Source organism: Furipterus horrens, unplaced genomic scaffold, assembly GCF_987537825.1.
Source record: "Furipterus horrens unplaced genomic scaffold, mFurHor1.1.pri manual_scaffold_10, whole genome shotgun sequence".
In the NCBI taxonomy this organism is placed as follows: domain Eukaryota; kingdom Metazoa; phylum Chordata; class Mammalia; order Chiroptera; family Furipteridae; genus Furipterus; species Furipterus horrens.
In genome coordinates, this window is record NW_028327180.1 from 73,124,717 (window position 1) to 73,144,013 (window position 19,297).

General features: G+C 38.3%; 2 protein-coding genes across 2 annotated transcripts; both read right to left on the reverse strand.

Annotated features, from left to right (window-relative positions):
• Positions 1-257: 257 nt before the first annotated feature.
• Positions 258-3,064, reverse strand: LOC150000646 (protocadherin beta-5). The gene has a single exon (XM_090288155.1). The coding sequence runs from the start codon at positions 2,903-2,905 to the stop codon at positions 521-523; it is 2,385 nt and encodes a 794-aa protein (XP_090144281.1). The 5' UTR covers positions 2,906-3,064; the 3' UTR covers positions 258-520.
• Positions 3,065-7,238: 4,174 nt separating this feature from the next.
• Positions 7,239-9,667, reverse strand: LOC150000647 (protocadherin beta-4-like). Its single transcript, XM_090288156.1, is given in 2 exon segments — positions 7,239-7,321; positions 7,323-9,667. Coding segments are annotated over 2 exon segments (2,382 nt in total). The 3' UTR covers positions 7,239-7,284.
• Between the last annotated feature and the right edge of the window lie 9,630 nt (positions 9,668-19,297).

A 19,297-nucleotide genomic window follows, 5' to 3' on the forward strand; every position in this document is an offset into this window, starting at 1 on the left:
TATGCTTAAAAAATGTTTGCCAGTCAGAATGAGAGCCAGGAAAGAAGAGTAGATAGAAGATTGTTGCTTTCATCATGTTTTCTCACATATTGCATTTGTTAGCAAAAGCATATTTTCATTTGAAAACAAAAATTTTAAAACATGTAAAAACACTTTTTAAATTTTGCTATTTAGCATCAAATATACTTGAGTATAATGAAACAATGGGCTGAATACAAAGAAAAGCAATTAATATTTGATTTTATTAAGACAGTTAATCTAAACAAATGGCAACAAGAGGAACGAACATTACAGGAAAATCGGCATCATGCAGGGATTTGAAATGGCATTATACAAATAATGACATCGTCTAGAACTGAGTTTTCCAAAATTAGACACAATAAAGTGCAATGGACAAATAAATTACAAAAGGGAAATCCAGGCTATCCTTGAAGGTGGGGTTTTTGTCCATGATACTCTCGAACTCTGTATCTGGGAAAAATGGAGATGTTACAAAAGAAATTGTGTCATGATGAGATTCCTAACTGAATACGAAGTTATTCCGGAACCTTGCATTTTCTATTTCTTCGCTAGTGCCTTGGGGTTGGAGGTTGGGGATAACTGGCTTCAAGAATTTAAACTCATTTGACCCGGAGCCTCCAGTCAGACATATCTCATACTGGTAGCTATGGGACAAGGTCCCAGTGCCACTGACGTCCACCAGGTGGCCCGGAAAGTGACCCTCAGGAACTGAGCAGCCGCCCACCAAGCCGGCCCTGCTCCGCCTGCACAGCCGCACCGCGATGAACGCCAGCACCGAGAAGAGGAAGAGCGACGACACCGACGCCAACGCGATGACCAGGTAGACGGTGAGCGGGTCGGCCTGGGCGCGGTCGGCCGCCGCTTCCGGCTGCGGCAGGTAGGGCTGCGAGAAGCCGTCCACCAGCAGCACGTGCAGCGTCACGCTGGCCGACAGCGGCGGCTCGCCATTGTCCTTGACCAGCACCACCAGCCTGTGCTTGGCCGCGTCGCGCTCGCTCAGCAGCCGCGCCGTGCGCACCTCGCCGTTGTGCGCCCACACGCCGAACAGCCCGGGCTCCGTGGCCTTGAGCAGCTGGAACGACAGCCAGGCGTTCTGGCCCGAGTCGCCGTCCACCGCCACCACCTTGCTCACCAGGTAGCCCGGCTCGGCCGCCCTGGGCACCAGCTCGGTGCAGGGCGCAGAGCCGTTCTGCAGCGGGTACAGCACGAAGGGCGAGTTGTCGTTGGCGTCCAGCACCTGCACGCGCACCAGCGCCTGGCTGCTCAGCGCGGGGGACCCTCGGTCTGTGGCGCCCACGCGGAACTCGAACGCCTGCAGGGCTTCGTAATCCAGCGCCCTCAGAGCGAACAGATGTCCGTTGTCGGCATTGATGGACACCAGCGAGGCCAGGGGCAGGTTGGGGTCCTGGGGCGGCAGCAGCGAGTAGCTGACCTGGGCGTTGGGGCCCGCGTCTCTGTCAGTGGCACTGACGCTGCCGATATGCAGGGTGGGACTGTTGTTCTCACGGATGAAGAGGGTGTAGGAGGTTTGGGTGAAGGCCGGGGCGTTGTCGTTGACGTCGGAGACCAGCACGGTTATGTTGTGCTGGGTTTTCAGCCTGGGTGTCCCCATGTCTGTGACGGTGATGGTGATGTTGTAATCTTCCCTGGTTTCCCTATCGAGCGGCCTCTCTGTTACTAGTGTGTAGAAGTTCTTGAATGTGGGTTTCAAGAGAAAAGGGAGATCATTCTGGATGGAGCAAACCATCCTGCCGTTGTCCCCAGAGTCTGGATCAGAAACACTGAAAACAGCAACTACAGTCTCTGGGGAGTTTTCTGGGGTAGAGCTGGCAAGTTTCGACATGGTCAGTTCAGGGGCGTTGTCATTAGTATCCACCACCTGTATAGCTACAGAACATTTTCCTGAAAGGCCCCCACCATCTGTGGCTGCAATTTGCACGTTATAATATTGAATAGTCTCGAAATCCAATGTCTTTTTCAGACGAATTTCTCCTGTTATTTTGTTTATTATAAATGGTTCAGTAACATCATCACCTTGGACTAGAGTGTAAGCTACATTCCCATACATTCCTGCATCTAAATCTCGGGCGGAAACTGTGACAATTAAGGAGTTTAGGGGGCTGTTCTCTGGGACCCGTGCTTCATAGAGAGACTGTAAAAACTCAGGGGCATTATCATTGGTATCCACAACTTCAATTCGGATGGTAGTGGTTCCAGACCTTGGCGGAGCGCCACCATCCAGTGCTGTGAGGGTTAAAATGAGCTCGGGCTGCTCCTCTCGGTCCAGCGCTTTGTCCAGCACCAGCTCTGGGTATTTTCTGCCATCTCCGAGATTGTGAGTGACAACATGAAAATGGGAATTGAGGCTGATTGTGTAGTTCTGAACAGTGTTGCTACTTATGTCAAAGTCCTGAGCTACTTTCAAAGGAAATACAGTCCCCGGCTGCACGTTCTCTGGAATTTTTACGAGCATTTCCTTGTCTAGGAACTCTGGGGAATGGTCATTTATGTCCGTAAGCTGCAGATCAGCTTGAAAAAACTGCACCGGCTTTTCCAGTAATAGTTGGAATTGCAGTATACAGGGATCTGTGGCTCCGCACAGCACCTCCCGGTCTAATTTTTCATATAGAAGCAAATATCCGGTCTTTATATCAAGCTGCAAGAGCTGTTTGTTTCCTTTGTAATGGATTCGCGCACCCCGAGCTCCCAGTTCCCCCACCGTGAGCCCCAGGTCTTTTGCCAGGTTGGCCACAAAGGAGCCACTTTCTGTTTCTTCTGGCATGGAATACCTAATTGCTTCAGAGCCAGCCTCCCACAGAAACAACAATATAACAAGAAAGACAACTTGCCTTTTCTGTAGTGTTTTTGCTAGCGCAGTCTCCATTGTTCAGACCCAGTTCAAGAAGATGCAGTTTCTTCAACTCACTATACAATCAAACCAGATGACTTCGTTAAATGACCTTGACTTAGATCTTTCTGACTAACTCGCACTACACCGATGCCCTCTCTGAAGATCTCTGCCCCTAGATCTTACCTAAAATGCCTCCTTCTTTTAGGAAGCACTACGAGTTCTGATTCCCAGCTTAATGGCCTCCCGGGTACCTGCAGAGCTTTTCATTCAAACTACTAGCCTGCAGCGCCACCAGGCGTCCTTACTATTGCAAATAGTATTTGCCATTTCATTCCAAATTATAATCCTTGTGTATCAATATCTTTGTAAGTCACAGAAATGCTCCCGATCGTTTCTCCAGTTCTTAGTTATTGGAAGCTCTAAAGAACCACTTGATGAGTTAGCTTTAAGTGAAAGAATAGTTTTCAGAATAAACTAAAACAATACATCAGCATGCCTCATAAGAGTACCTTCTGAGTACATGAAGAAATCTTTTGAGGGTTTTCTGTTTAATTACATTCAATTAATAAGTGGTAATGGAGGTTTAAAAAAATTTACAATTTTATAAAAATTACTATTTTAATTTGCTTATTTTAGATAGAGATAATGAGAGAGAGAGAGAGAGAGAGAGAGAGAGAAACCCATTTGTTTCTCCATCTATTTATGCATTAATTGTTTGCTTCTTGTATGGGCCCTGAATGGAGATGAACTGGAAATCCTGGCATATCTGGAGGATGCTCTAACCAACTGAGTTACTATCTTTAAATATGACATACATCAGAAAAGGGTATAAATCGTAAGTGAACAATTCAAATAATTTTCACAAAGTGAATACACTTCTATAAGCAGAACCTAAATTAAAACTAAAATGTTACCAAAACCTGCAAGACTCTTTCTGTCATTGTCTGGTCATTACACACACACACACCTTACTAAAAGTAGGCATTCTCCTAACTTCTATTATCACAGAATTTTTTGGGAACATTTATACAAATGGAGTTATAGAATATTACTCTTTTGTGTCTACCTTCTTTCACTCAACATTTTGTTTGTAAAAGTTATGTGTTGCATATTGTTCTGATTTATTTTATTCTCATTGCTTTACACCATTATATGTATGACTATACCATGATTTGTTTATTCTTCAGTTTATGGAATTGGGGTTTTCCAGTTTGGGAATATTTTGAGTAATGATGCTATTAACATTCTTGTACATGCCATTTGGTGTCTATATATGCACTTATGTTTAATATATTCCTAGGAGTAGATCACTGTGCATTAAGATGCACACATATGTTTAGCTTTAACATATATCGCAAAAACAGTTTTCAAAAGCAGTTTTACCAAAACCAGCAAAGAATGAGAGTTCTAGTTGCCACATATCATTGTCAACATTTAATATTAGCCACTCCGGTCAGTGTGTGGTGATATGATATTGTAACTTTAGTATTTCTGATGATTAACTAAATTGAGCACATTTCCACGTGTGTATTGACCATTAGGATACATTCTTGTGAAGTACTTGAAAACCTTTTTTCTGTTTCTCTATTTAGGGTATTTGCCCTTTTTTCTGATCCATCTTTAGAAGTTCTTAACATATTCTGGGTATAAGTACTTTTTCAGAAGTATGTATTGCAAATATCTTCTCCCTCTCTATGGCTTGTATTTTAACTATTTTATGGTATCTTTGATGAATAAAATTTCTTAAACTTTAATTTAGTCTAATTTGTAAATATTTCACAATGGTTATGGTTAGGACTGTTTGTTTTCTCTTTAAAACTTTATATACCCCAAGGTCATAAAAATATTCTTGTATGATGTTTTGAAAAATTAATTACTTTAATTTTCATATTAGAGCTATAATCCTTTTGAAGTTAATATTCTCCATATGAATAAGATTAGTGTCAAGATTATTTTTTCATATAAACATCCAAATGAACATAGGGTTCATTCCCCATCATTTCTGAAGTGTCACTTTGTATTAATCAGGTAACCATAGATCTACACAAGACTTTTTTTTTCATTTTTCTCTTTGTTTATCCTCCAGTACAATATTATCTTAATTACTATAACTTTATAATAGATTTATTATCTGATGAGTAAGTCCTCTAAGTTTTCTTTAAGACTGCTTGGTTATTATTGTCCTTTTAAATTTCCATATAAACTTTAGATTTAGCTTGTCAATTTTCACAAAAAAATCTACTGAAACTTCACTAGGATTTTATTACATCTATAGATTGATTGGAGAGAATTGACATGATTCCCAACATTGAGTTTTCCAGCTATTGAACATTATACATCCATCTATTTAAGATATTTGGCCTCTATTCTATATTTTTGTTTTGGAAAAATAGAATTGTTTTGTTTTTTATAAGGTATACATTTTGTGGAAGTTATTTGAGTAATGTTTGCTACTAAATTCTAATAATTGAATTTCAAAATGTTGATCTATTTTATACCAAAATAGATCCCTAGGTAGTAAAGAATGACCCATGCTTCAGCAATACACACAGTAATTCATAAAGTAATACACAAATTAATCCACACATTTACTACATAAATTCTGGCCAGACTCAGTTGTTTGGTTATACAAATTGAAATTTCCTGACATAAACAGAAAAAATGAACTTAGATTTTCATAATGTTGAAATACATTGGTGAAAATGTCTATCATATTTCTTGTTATCATACATAAAATGATTTCATTTAAATATCTAATAATAAATGGAGAAGTCATGAAAGTTGACTATCATATCCATGTCATACATTTGTTTGTGTTTAATTTTGTTCTCATTTTTATCACTTTCTCATTTCAATTTTTAGGTTGGATGAAGGTTAAAAAGCTGTTTCAAGAATAACTTAAACAGTAAGTTACTTTCCTTTTATTACATTATAATGCCTAGGAAAAAAAGGAATTTATGGAAAAGTGCAAGTAATTAAATTCTAGTAGGATGACACTTGAGATGATGTCAAAATAAATATTTAGATGATAGAGCAAGCGCTTTAATTGCTCATATTGTGCCAAAAGTTTGACTAAGTGGTCTTATATTCACATAAATTTAGTTGGAAATCACAAGATCAGTTTACTTGGCTTACTGAACACAACATAAAACAATAACAATTCAGGTAAATTCAGTTCTTATCTTATTTAATTTCTATTTCTATTTTTATTGTCCTGAAGGACAAAATAATGCTTATTTCTTACAAGTGAAAGTTCAGCATAATTAACACAGTAAATTTACACAAAATACCTGAAAGCTACATTTAAGAACAAACCAGAAGATAGCTTTGACATAAAAAATAAATGATTATTTTGTTGGTAAAAACTGTCCATGTCTGCAAAGTACACTAAAGTGAAAATCTAATATCACCTGATAATCAGAATTGAACAAGAATATTGAAACTCAGAAAAAAATTATTTGCTTCTTTTAAAAGATGGGGAGAAGCTGCAGGAAAACCAAGAGAAACATACTTTAAACTACACTTTAACTTCTATTCATAGGACAAAAGGAAGGACAAGGAAGTACTTGATTCCCTCTATATCTTAAATCCTACAAAAGGATTTAACACTTATTTAAGGTACTGAGATTATTTTTAAAGGATTTTTACCAAGCAAAGACTTAGTTTTAGTTAGTGAAAGTGGCAGCAAATTATATACGATTTTCTCTTTATTAATTACAAAAAAAAGAATAATTTCAAAACTATAATATCAGTGAGTGCTAATGGAGGCCGTACAATGTGAAAGGCAAGTACCAATCAAATAAACAAGAAAATCTCTAGCATATGTTGCTCACAATAGGAGGTCACAATGTTAGTGTATTAATAATTTAATGAAGTGCATGTTTATGTACAAATTTCAGAGAAGGAGGTATGCTAAGCTGTATGCTCGTGGTTATTGCAGGGACATAGCCTGGTAGAATAGCCAATGAGAAAGGCTTAAGTAGCTATAAAAAATTTCAAACACTGTGGCTTCACAAAGATAGAGGTATCTGGTAAAGACAAGAATCACAAATATATAGAAATGCAAGATTACATAAATGCTTTAAAATGATTAATTAAAAAAGACATTAACTAAGAAGTCGACTTAAACAAAATTTCTTCTTACACTACTTGAGTAATTTATAGTTATGGAAAGATTAATAAACAAGAGAAGATCAAATATAGAGAAAATACTCAATATTGAGTGTAACTAGAAATGCTAAGTCCAATGAATATTAATAAAAGGAAAAAATCTAGCATTGTCAGGGTCATACATTGGTTTGGAATAAAGATATACATATTTAGAGAACAATACAGTTTCTTAAAAGAAATGCATTTCAATGGCAGTTAGTTGTGCCAAAAGTAAGAAGAAGCTCACTTAACCCGCACAATACTTAATCGAACACAAAGCTATTCCTGCAGTTGGGGTTTAATTTCTCTCTCAGTGTCCTGAACCACGAGATTAGGGAATATTGGCTTCAAGAATTTGAACTCACCAGTCCCGGGGTCTCCCGTCATACACACCTCGTACTGGTAGCTCTGGGACAGGGTCCCAGTGCCACTGACGTCCACCAGGTGGCCCGGAAAGTGACCCTTAGGAACTGAGCAGCTGCCCACCAAACCAGCCCTGCTCCGTCTGCACAGCCGCACCGCGATGAACGCCAGCACCGAGAAAAGGAAGAGCGACGACACCGACGCCAACGCGATGACCAGGTAGACGGTGAGCGGGTCGGCCTGGGCGCGGTCGGCCGCCGCTTCCGGCTGCGGCAGGTAGGGCTGCGAGAAGCCGTCCACCAGCAGCACGTGCAGCGTCACGCTGGCCGACAGCGGCGGCTCGCCATTGTCCTTGACCAGCACCACCAGCCTGTGCTTGGCCGCGTCGCGCTCGCTCAGCAGCCGCGCCGTGCGCACCTCGCCGTTGTGCGCCCACACGCCGAACAGCCCGGGCTCCGTGGCCTTGAGCAGCTGGAACGACAGCCAGGCGTTCTGGCCCGAGTCGCCGTCCACCGCCACCACCTTGCTCACCAGGTAGCCCGGCTCGGCCGCCCTGGGCACCAGCTCGGTGCAGGGCGCAGAGCCGTTCTGCAGCGGGTACAGCACGAAGGGCGAGTTGTCGTTGGCGTCCAGCACCTGCACGCGCACCAGCGCCTGGCTGCTCAGCGCGGGGGACCCGCGGTCTGTGGCGCCCACGTGGAATTCGAACGCCTGCAGGGCTTCGTAATCTAGCGCCCTCAGAGCGAACAGGTGTCCGTTGTCGGCGTTGATGGACACCAGCGAGGCCAGGGGCAGGTTGGGGTCCTGGGGCGGCAGCAGCGAGTAGGTGACTTCTGCGTTGTCTCCTGCGTCTCTGTCTGTGGTGCTGACGCTGCCGATGTCCAGGGTGGGGCTGTTGTTCTCACGGACTAAGAGGGTGTAGGAGGTTTGGGTGAAGGCCGGGGCGTTGTCGTTGACGTCGGAGACCAGCACGGTTATGTTGTGCTGGGTTTTCAGGCTGGGTGTCCCCAAATCAGTGACAGTGATGGTGATGTTGTACTCGGCTCTGCTCTCTCTATCCAGTGGACTCTCTGTTATCAGGGTATAGAAGTTCTTGAAAGTCGGTTTTAGAATGAATGGCAGATTTTCTGGAATAGAACAAATCATCTTTCCATTGTCTCCAGAGTCTCTATCTCGAATTCGGAAAATAGATACTACAGTCTCCGGAGCATTTTCTGGGATGGAGCTGGTGAGTGAAGATATGGTCAGTTCAGGGGCATTGTCGTTCACATCCACCACCTCTATGACTACAGTGCCTTTTCCAGAAAGGCCTCCTCCATCTGTAGCCTCAATTTCCAGATGGTAAGACTTAATTTGTTCAAAATCCAATTTCTTTGTCAGTCGGATTTCTCCTGTGACTTCATTTAGTGAGAAAGTTTGCTTAATTTCATCTGATGCTTGGAACAAGTCATAGGAAACTCTCCCGAAGTTTCCACCATCTATATCCCTAGCGAAGACAGTAAGGATTCGGGAGTCTATGGGGCTGTTTTCCAGGACCTGCACCTCATATGGGGTGCGCACAAACTCAGGAGCATTGTCATTAACATCCATGATCTGGACTCTGACGGTGATGGTGCCAGACCTGGGTGGAGACCCGCCATCCAGCGCCATGAGGGTTAAGCTGAATTCAGGCTGCTCCTCTCTATCCAGCACTTTGTCCTGCACCAAATCTGGGTATTTCTTACCCTCACTATGATTTCGAGTAAGAACGTGAAAATGTGAATTGGGACTGATAGTGTATTTTTGAAGACCGTTGCTGCCCACATCCAAATCCTGAGCTAATTTCAATGGAAAAATAGACCCTGGCTGGCTGTTTTCCAATATTTTCAAGAGCATTTCCCTAGTCGGGAATACCGGGGAGTGGTCATTTATGTCCTGGATTGATAATTCTCCTTCAAAAAATTGCACTGGCATTTCCAGCAACACTTGGAAATGCAGCACACACGTTTCAATGGGGCCACATAACTCCTCCCGATCTAGTTTCTCCTTCAAAAGCAAATCTCCCGTCTCAAGATTCAGCAGCAAGCGCTGCTTGTCATCGTCAGACACCACCCTGGCTGACCTGCCAGCCAGTTCCCCAATTCCCAGGCCCAAGTCCTTGCTCAGATGGGCTACAAAGGAGCTACTCTCTGTTTCTTCCAGCACAGAATAACGAATAGGCTCCGGGCGAGCCTGAGACAAGAACCCCACCAAAATAAAAGCTATCACTTGCCTGTTTGGTTGAATTCTCTCTAGCGTCTCCATGTTGGAGCCCTGGTGCTAACATCCAATCTCTTCAGCAACCAGAAAAGACTTGAGATATTCAATTTTGAATTCTTGCTTGGAGGAATTCTCACAAAGTTGCTTTGAATTTTAAATCCATTTAGTATATCGCTCCCCAAATCCGTTGGTAACCCAGCACTGCTGACAAAGCTTCTTTCTTGTGTTTTTTATGTAGTCTTGTAACAAAGGAATATACAAGCTTTCTATGGCTTAGTCACAATCTTAGCCTGCAGCGCCACCCTGCGTCTTTATTGAGAAAATATTCTCATGTCAAAGCACATTTTGAAAGTATCCAAAAGTAATCCATTTTTGAAGTATATAGAACTTTTACAAAGTTGTTATGCCATTAAATTACATAATTTATAAGATTATTCCATTACATTGCATGAGTTGGAATAATTGTGAGCACAAAGCAGGAGTGTATCTTGGCTTCCCCGTAGCCTAACCAGAGGAACTTCAAAGAACTCCATTTCCCCTTTGCATGATCTAACTAGGGAAGAAAAACTCCACTAATTTATAGTACTTATATCTGCTTGTTTCCCAGTATGTGAGGAATTTATGATGTTGCAAAATTTCGTTAAGGTGTTCTGTACCACATAGCCTCAAGACTATTTTTCAAAAGAAAGGTTATATCCTCCTGCACTGGTGTGCAAATAGTAATCGAACTGAAAGAAGAGGCATCTTGCCCTGTTGTAAATCCTGTTACAGTTTGAACTCACATTAAATTTAGAAGGAAGTCAAGTAGTATTAGAATCAGATTCTTAGCACTGGAGAGGAAATGAAATTACAGATAAGGAAACTAAAGCCCAGAGGGTGATAGGACTTGATTATTCTACTTGGCTATTATCAGGATAATATCAAGACAAAATCAAGTGAGTAAAATCATAGAATTTTGTTGAGATAAAGGCTTTAAGCTTATTTAGGTACATAAGTATATAGATAAATTTTAAAAACTCATTTTATAATGAGTTTGTATTTTACAACATTCATTCTTTGTGTCCCAGATTTCATCTTGACTAGATGATTTAAGAGAAATGAGAAGCTCAAATTTAAAATATTTTAATCTGTGAGCAAAGGGTGCCTCAGGACTTGGCTATTCATATATGGTAAAGAGACTTGTTTATAAAATGGATTCCAGCACAGTGCACAGTTATTGTAATTGTTCTGATACAGTAAGTTAATTCACTTACTAAATCATAACTCATGTTGAATGAATTATTTTTAAAGCATGTCAGTAATTTTAGATTCTAATAGGAATTATTAGGGAAAATTATTTTGAAAGAAGTCTGGATTATGGTAGCCATTCAGTAAATATCAGTTGAATACATAATCATTCAAATAATTATGTTTCTACCTATATAAAAAGATTGTCAGATCATACATTCAGCCATGAATATGTCTGAAACTGAATGTGAAATTCTGAGACATGAGGGTATAATACATGCTAAAAAATAAGTACTATTCAATTAACTTTACTTTGATTCTAGTTCTATATTTTACTTCCTAAAAGAGATATAGCAATGGCAATAGTATTAATACATGTTAGAAGTATTTAATATTTCATACTTAAGACAAATTAGAGGAGATACTATATATATATATCAACATTCATTAAGTAAAATAAAACACATACTGAAAAAAAAAAGGAATATTATTTTGGATATAAATGAAAAACAAGTCTCCTGAGAAAAGCAAAGAGCAAATTGTTTATAATATAGTAACCAAGTTCTAGTTAGATTCAAGTTAAAGAGATCCAAACAAATATGTGCCACTATATTCCAGATTTTATTCTAAGCATTTTACATGTATTAATTTATTTTATCCCTTCAAAGTCCTATGAGGTGGGCATCTTATTAGCCACATTATATAGATGAAGAAATTGAGACACAGACAGTTTAAATAACCTGCTCAAAACAAAATAGAAACAGACTCATAGATACAGAGAACAGGCTGACAGCTGTCAGAGGGGAGGGGAGTTGAGGGTGCTAGATGAAAAAGTGAAGGGATTAAGTTTAAAAAAATCCCTCATAAATACTGTGCTTATAGTCATACATCACATGAAAAGGCAGAGCTAGGATTCAAACTGTTACAGTGTGGCTCCAGAACCCATTCTTTTATCTACTTAAATTGAATGGGAGGTGAACAACTTTTTAGATAATTTAGATCCAAATTTAAACCTTGCTTTGGGTACATAGATACCATGACTAAAATAGATCTGTATTCAAGTTTTCAATTAATATAAGAACATTTAAAAGTGATGACATAAGGTTCTTTGCATAAAACTAAGACCAGTTGTTAATAGAGGTTTTGTTGACCAAGACTTTGACTGGAATGTCATTCCTAAAGGAGACATGCTTGGGCTCTGGTTGTTACCAAAAAGCCCTGAAGAACTGGGATTGACTTTCAAAGGCAATAAAAACCCATGAGAAAAAAGGTCTGGTACCTTGGTTGGTTATGCAGCCCATGGCAATCTTTCCAAGGAAGGAATGAAGGTTGCTTTCCTGAAAGATGGCTAGAAGGGACCTTAAGGCACAATGGGAAACCCAAAGGACTTGGAAAAGACAGGTGTTTTACAGGCAAGGCTGAATGGCAGGTATGTGGCTGAGCTCCTGTGCCCTGAAGGGCAGACTGAAAGTCACCCTAAAGGTTCCTTATGTAAGTTCCAGTGAAACAAACATAAAGATCATATGTGATCACTTGCTGCTCTTGTTGTTGTTGTGTTTATGCAAATGAACAGGATAAATTAAAACTGGACTTAATGTGGTCCCTTTAATGACAAGAAGGGTAATCTTAAGGAGAAAAATTGCGATTCAAGGAAAATCACAATGCTCAATGGTAGACTATAAAGTAGTGCAGCTGTCTTTAAAGTCTATTTTTATTTAAAGTTTGTTTTCATCTGAAAGTTAAACTAGGTCTTGTGACATCATCAAAGATGCTTAATTTACAGGCAAGAAAAATGTCAAATGTCTTGCAACTGGATGTCTTTCCAATAAAACATTCTTGCAGATTTAGAGACTGGTTTGTGGGTTATGTTGCATAAATTATAATGTGTGTTCTGTTTTCATAGGGCATAAGCCTGTGATCTCACTACCCGAGTTATTGTCTATATGTATAGGCCTCACTTCATCCTGTCTGCATCATGGCCTCCTGAGACTCAATGGTTTGGCTGAACTAAGTGGCTGGGTTGGTTAAGCATGGGGTGGTCTGTGGGCTTCACTTTAAAACTGGTTTCTCTTTTCTATCCTAAAGGCTTGGACAGAAAGAGCCCAGAGGTCTGAGAGGGGGGAAACCTAAAATATTCCCCTTAGCTCAAACTAAGTATAGTGGGCAAAAGGGCTTTGGACAGGTATGACATGCCTTGCACACCTTCCTCCAAGGAAGCCTTTTTTCCCCCCTAATGTGGGACATTGAAAAATTAATCCCTGCCTTTTGTCATCTAGTGGTTATGGATTGAATGATGCCTTTTAATCCTGTTGCCAGATATGTTACCCCTAGAATACAAGGATGCCAGCCTGTTAAACCAAGCACACTGTTGTCCAGGGACAGCCAACTGACCTGGAGTCTGCAAGATCTTTCCCGTGTGGGAAGGCCACCCTCCCCACTACACCCCCACTCTTATTAGGGACTTCTGGACCCAAGGGTAGGTAGGACGACAACTACATCCAGCTTGAAGCAGCTAGAGAAGCACAAGACTCTTGCCCATTGTGTTTTATAAGATCATAAAGGGTCTTAAGTCTGAGAGGGGGAAATTTTTATTTTTGCTGTTATAAAAAATTAATTAATTAATTAATTATTTTAAAAAGAATAATATAGGAAAGGGTGAAGCCAAGGAACTTATATGCACAACCCATGGACATGAACTAAGGGGGGGTGGGATTGCTGGGGGTAGGCGGGTACTGGGTGGAGGGGAGCAAAGGGGAAAAAATGGAACTATTGTAACAACATAATCAATAAAATATACTTTAAAAAAACCCTTTAGAATGGCTTGTCTCCTTTTAAAAGATATGTACCAGCAAAGACAGATGCTTACAAAACTTAAAAATTGGAAGGAAGACTGAAAGTATTTTGTTAAGGTCATTAATTAGGTTAAAAACTTTGAAGAGTGAGGTATAAGAAATTCCCTGTTGTCTTGAATATTTGAGAAAAAAAAACATATGTATAGATCTTTTGAAATGACATTAGGGTATAAAGTTAAAACAAGAAGGGTGGGTTGAGAAATTTGGAATGAGATCTAAGATAACTTCTAATAATTCTCTATATTACATACTAAATAAAAAGATAGCATTTATATTTCTAATGTGACAATATATTTAAATATCTAATGTCTAATTTATCATACATCTTCAAAATCAGGGAGTGTGACTCCTCCAACTTCGTCATCCTCTTTAAAAAATACTTTATTTATTCTTAGAGGGGAAAGAAGGGAGAAAGAAAGGGAGAGAAACATCAATGCGTGGATGCCTCTCACACACCCCCAACTGGGGGACTGGTCTGCAACCCAGGCATGTGCCCTGACTGGGAGTCGAACTGGTGACCCCTTGGTTCACAGTCCGGTGCTCAATCCACTGAGCCACACTAGCCAGGACTGTCATTCTTTTTCATGATTGTTTTGGCTATTCTTAGTCCCTTGCATTTCCATATGAATTTTAGGACCAACTTGCCAATTTTTGAAAGAAGAAAAAAGCCAACTGGGATTTTGACAACTATTATGTTGTATCCGTTGACCAGTCTGGAGGTTATTACCATTTTAACAATATTAAGTCTTCCAATCCATGAATACTTTTCATTTACTTAGGTCTTCTTTAATTTATTTCATTGATGTTTTGTAGCGTTCAGTGTACAAGTCTAGCACTTATTTTGTTAAATTTGTTTGTAAGTATTTTATTCTTTTTGATGTGATCATAAATGGAATTGTTTTCTTAATTTTTGACTTATCCAATGCTAGTGTACAGAAATACTAATTGATTTTTTGTTTATTGATCTTGTATCCTCAAATTTGCTGAACTCACTTATCAATTGATTTTTTGTGGATTCCTTTTAATGTTCTTTATTCACAGTTGTGTCATCTCCAGATATACTTTTACTCTTCATTTCCAATCTGAATTATTTTCTTTCTTTTTCTTGCCTAATTGCCTTGGCTAGAACTTCCAGTACAATGTTAAAAAAGAAGCAGTGAAGGGGAATGTTCTTGTTTTGTTCCAGATCTTAGGGGGAAAGTTTTCAGTCTTTCAACATTAAATATTAAATTACCTGTGAGTTTTTGTAGTTGTACTCAGGTTGAGTACATATGCTGTTATTCCTATTTGTTGAGTGTTTTTAACATGAAAAAGTGTTGGATTTTGTAAATTTTTTCTCCATGTATTCAGATGGTTGTATGGTTTTGTCCTTTTCTGTTTACTATGGTGTGTTTTATTGATTGACTTTCATATGTTAAACCAGCCTTGCTACTCTGGACAAATCCCACTTGGTCATAGTGTATAATCCCTTTTACATGTTGCTGGAGTTCATTAGCTAATATTTTTTTTGAGGACTTTTGTATCTATATTTATAAAGGATATTGATATTTCATTTTCCTTTCGTGTGTTATTTTTGTCAGATTTGGGCTTCAGGTACTACTGGCCTCATTGAAGAACTGAGAAGTACTCTGTGCTCCTCTTTTTAAAAACAAACTTGTGAGGGATTGGTGTTAATTCTTTAAACACTGAGTAGAATTCACCAGTGAAGCCATCTAGTCCTGGGCTTTTATCTGTGGAAAGTTTTTGATTGCTGATTAAATCTTGTTGAAAAGGATGAGCCATTCAGGATGAAGAAATCCATTTCCCCAGAGGTAAATAAAGTTAAGAAAAATAACTCAAAAAATAATATTTAAAGAACATAATTTTCATTTTTTATAAACCTCAAATTGTCCTGTAAGTTGAGCTCCTCATGAAAGTCTTTTCTTGTGCATAGCCCATATAAGTTGGAATCAATTACTTCAGAAATCAACCCTTTTGTCTCTGATATTCCAGTCAGAAACCTCTCACAATCATAGATCTGGAACTAAGTCCCAGTTAAGTTGATATCCTCAAAATGCTCAGAAAATGATCTATGAGCAACAGTCCACTGGAGGTTTCTTCTTATCCTGCCCCTCTGAGCATCATTGAACAACTGAGCCAAATCAGTAAACAAGAGAATAGAGAACCTGTCAGCTTGAGGAGATCTCTGAGGGTGGTTCAAGGAGTGGCAGGTATGGCTGGGATAGGTACTGGACCAAGTGAGCATGACTGTACCAAATAAAGATTGTTCTAGTTGTCCCTAATAACAGCACCAGCTGGTGCCTAGCTGTGCCTATCACTTAGGAGCCTAGAGACACTTCCAGGTTGTGAGTCCACATGCTAAACATCAAGTTATCACTCTGAAACCTTGAATCATTAATAAAATATTCATGAGTTCTAATTAAAGTCACCATCCAGGTTACCACCTTGTTCTGCCTGGCACCAGCTCAGTGCACAATATAGGATTGCTTTGCAGAGGGTGTTGTTGTTATTGTTGTTGTTGTCCAACAAGTTGTGTGTCATCTGGGACCAGCACATGCAGTGCTGTCATGCATATTAATCAAGACCATGATTTTTTCCTGTAGGTAATCCCCACATATCACTTCAGTTACAATTTTCTTCAGAATTGGCTTGTTTATGATTAAAATCAGCTTGTTTACTTTGAAGACTGAAAAGTAAAAAAGTCTCTAGTGTCAACAATAAAAAATTTTAATGTTTTTTAAATTTTAAAAAGGTAAATGTCTCCATTAGCTCCCATGTCTACAGCCCTAACAGATACATGACAACCAAGCAAAGAATGACATTCCCTGATAGTTTTGCCTCAAAGCAAATGCAGAGTGATGGCACTCAAAAAGACTGGGGCCCAGCTCAAACACATCATTAGGTGTTTGTCCAGAACTTCTACCTGTGTGTGTGGCAAAGTCGAGCTAAGATTCTTAATTAAGACTTAGGTTTGTAGAGCCTGGGCCTCTTCTTCCCTTCCCCAAGACTATTAAAACCAGGTGTGAGGGAAACCTCACAGGAGACAAATTCTCAGTGAAATATCACCAAGCAGATGAGGAAGACTAGCAGCTGAAAGTGGACTCAACAGATAAGAGAATGTACACATAAAAATAGAGATTCAGAACAATATAGAAAAAACTGTTAAAATATATTTAATTCCTCAAACAAACAAACAACAACAAAAGAAACAATGTGTCTGTGTGTGTGTGTGTGTGAACAAACTGTTATTAAAACATGCCAAATGGAAATTTTGAAAAAGAAAAAAAATTGAGTTTATTGAGCAAATCTCAAGTTACGACCTAGCCAGTATCAGAACATCATGAATAAAGAAAAAATCTAAAAGAGAGTGAATAACTTTACAGATAAAATAATGAGAGCTAGACTGATATTTTTTTCATCAACAGTGTTAAATACCAAAAGACAGAAGGAAAATGATTTTAAAAGTCTATGGTCAACCAAACTATTGGCTAAGATTATAAGTATTAAACATAAAAATTATTCTAAATTATAACTATATATTTCCAGCTTTAAAACATGTAACAGTTTAATCTAAGAGGCAAAAGAATCATTTTCATATTTTAAAAAAATCCTCATTTTCAAGGAAGCCATATTTAAGAATTAAGAAAGACTTGTAAAAAGTATATGTTACTTCACTAGTTTTAATGAGTGATGTTTGAATAGAGCTCATTCTTTTAACAATCTGAATACAAGTTTAAAATTTATTTTCATCTATTCGCTTTTCAGTGTTAAAAACTAGATTGTGAATTTCAAGAAAATGTTTAAATTATTTCTGAATTGATGTGCTCTCAGAGAGGAAAAAAGGCAAGTGTACACTATCTGGAAATATGTTTTTAAACTAAATGGCTATTTTAAAATTTATTCAAAGCCTTTGGTGTTGTGCAAATTTTAATTAATTTTGATACCATGAAGACTAACCAAACTTAGATAGAATAACCAATTAGAGGCCAGGGATATATCATATTGGTGAAAAAGGAACCACCCTCTATACTTTCCACAATTGACTACTTCCCTGGCTCAGACACTATCTGGAACCTAGTCAAGTAAAGAGAAGTTTTGATCAGATTTATTTGCTTTTTTTCTCTCTTCATGAAAATTCATCTAAATATGAAAAGAAGGGGAAAAACATCTCATTGAAAGAGGCAGATTCAAACATCTCTAAAATATTTAATGAATGAAAAGAAATACTCTCTTTCCTCTGATTATTAAGAAGTCATGCATTTGATTCTCAGTTATATAAAGTGACATCATTTACAACTACACTTTAATCTGTGAAGCCATGTCAATCTCAAATTCTTTTTCTCTTCTGGGAATATTGAAAATTTTTGAGAGACTTCAGTTCCCTTTTCTCTAGTAATGAGTATTCAATTCTTAGAAAGTTCTATCCATCTAAATGAGAAAATGCCTCAATATTTATTTATTTTTGCTAATTAACTTCTCTAATTGGGAACTAAATACTTTATTACTTAAAAATAATGTTTTCTATATTACTTAAAATAGCCATGATGTCTTGGTTGCTTCCAGATTTTATTCTTAGTTGTAGCTAATATAGACTTTCATAATGATTTTGCTCTCTTCTTTTTAGAACTTCCTGTTCTTGTACATCTTCCTTTAATTACACTAAAGTAGGCAGAATGCTGATGTGGATGGACAGTGTTTGTCCTAGAAGGACCATACATAATCTTAAATCATGTCAGGTTGAAATCTGAAGGAGGGAAGTAAGACAGGAAACAAAAACAAGATTTTCCTCACACATTACTATATAAATGCCAAGTAGATATTAATTTTTAAAAAGTAGGATTGAATGGGACACAACTTTTACCATAAATCATGTACAGACCATACATATACATGTGTTTTCTTGAATATTTTTTAAAAAGGGCCCTCAGGTTAACATTTATGTCTCAGAATTTACAAACCAAATTGTCATGCAATCACATGCCTTACTAAACAATGTTTTCATACCAAATGGAAAAGTATAATCAGTTGTTCAAAAGGCCTTAAGTTTAATTTTTCCTAATTCATGAATACACTTTAGACAAATCTATGAACAATTTGCCCCATAAGCCTATGTTTTGCCCATTTTGGGCCAATATAAGCACCTTTAATATTGAAATAATAACTGCAAATGTAAAAACAGAAAATAAATTAAATGTATTACTATCTTTTGGGTACTATGCCCCTAATAAAAAGCATGTTGTGCCTTAAAGATGGTAGATCTGAAAGAAACACATTCTTATCTATCCACAAGTTTCATTAACCATAGAAATGACACTTTAGGAATGTTATAAAGAATATCATCTAACTGCTTTGGATATAGAATTCAAAGTGAGTTCCTGAAAATAAACCTATATAGAAAATCACCACTACAAGATAATGACTTTATTTTTACTCACCTATTAGAAAAAGAAAAGGAGGCATTAGACTGCATTGGTAAGATAGAAAACATGAAAAAGGGAGAATATACAAAGATTAACTAACCAGACAGAACTAAAATCAAATATAAAAAATGATTATCAATGAAAGATTCTTGATTTAAAAAGAAAATATTCCCAAA

Coding starts and splice junctions, on each gene's coding strand:
- LOC150000646 (XM_090288155.1), bottom strand. CDS start 2,905: ATGGAGACTGCGCTAGCAAAAACACTACAGAAAAGGCAAGTTGTCTTT.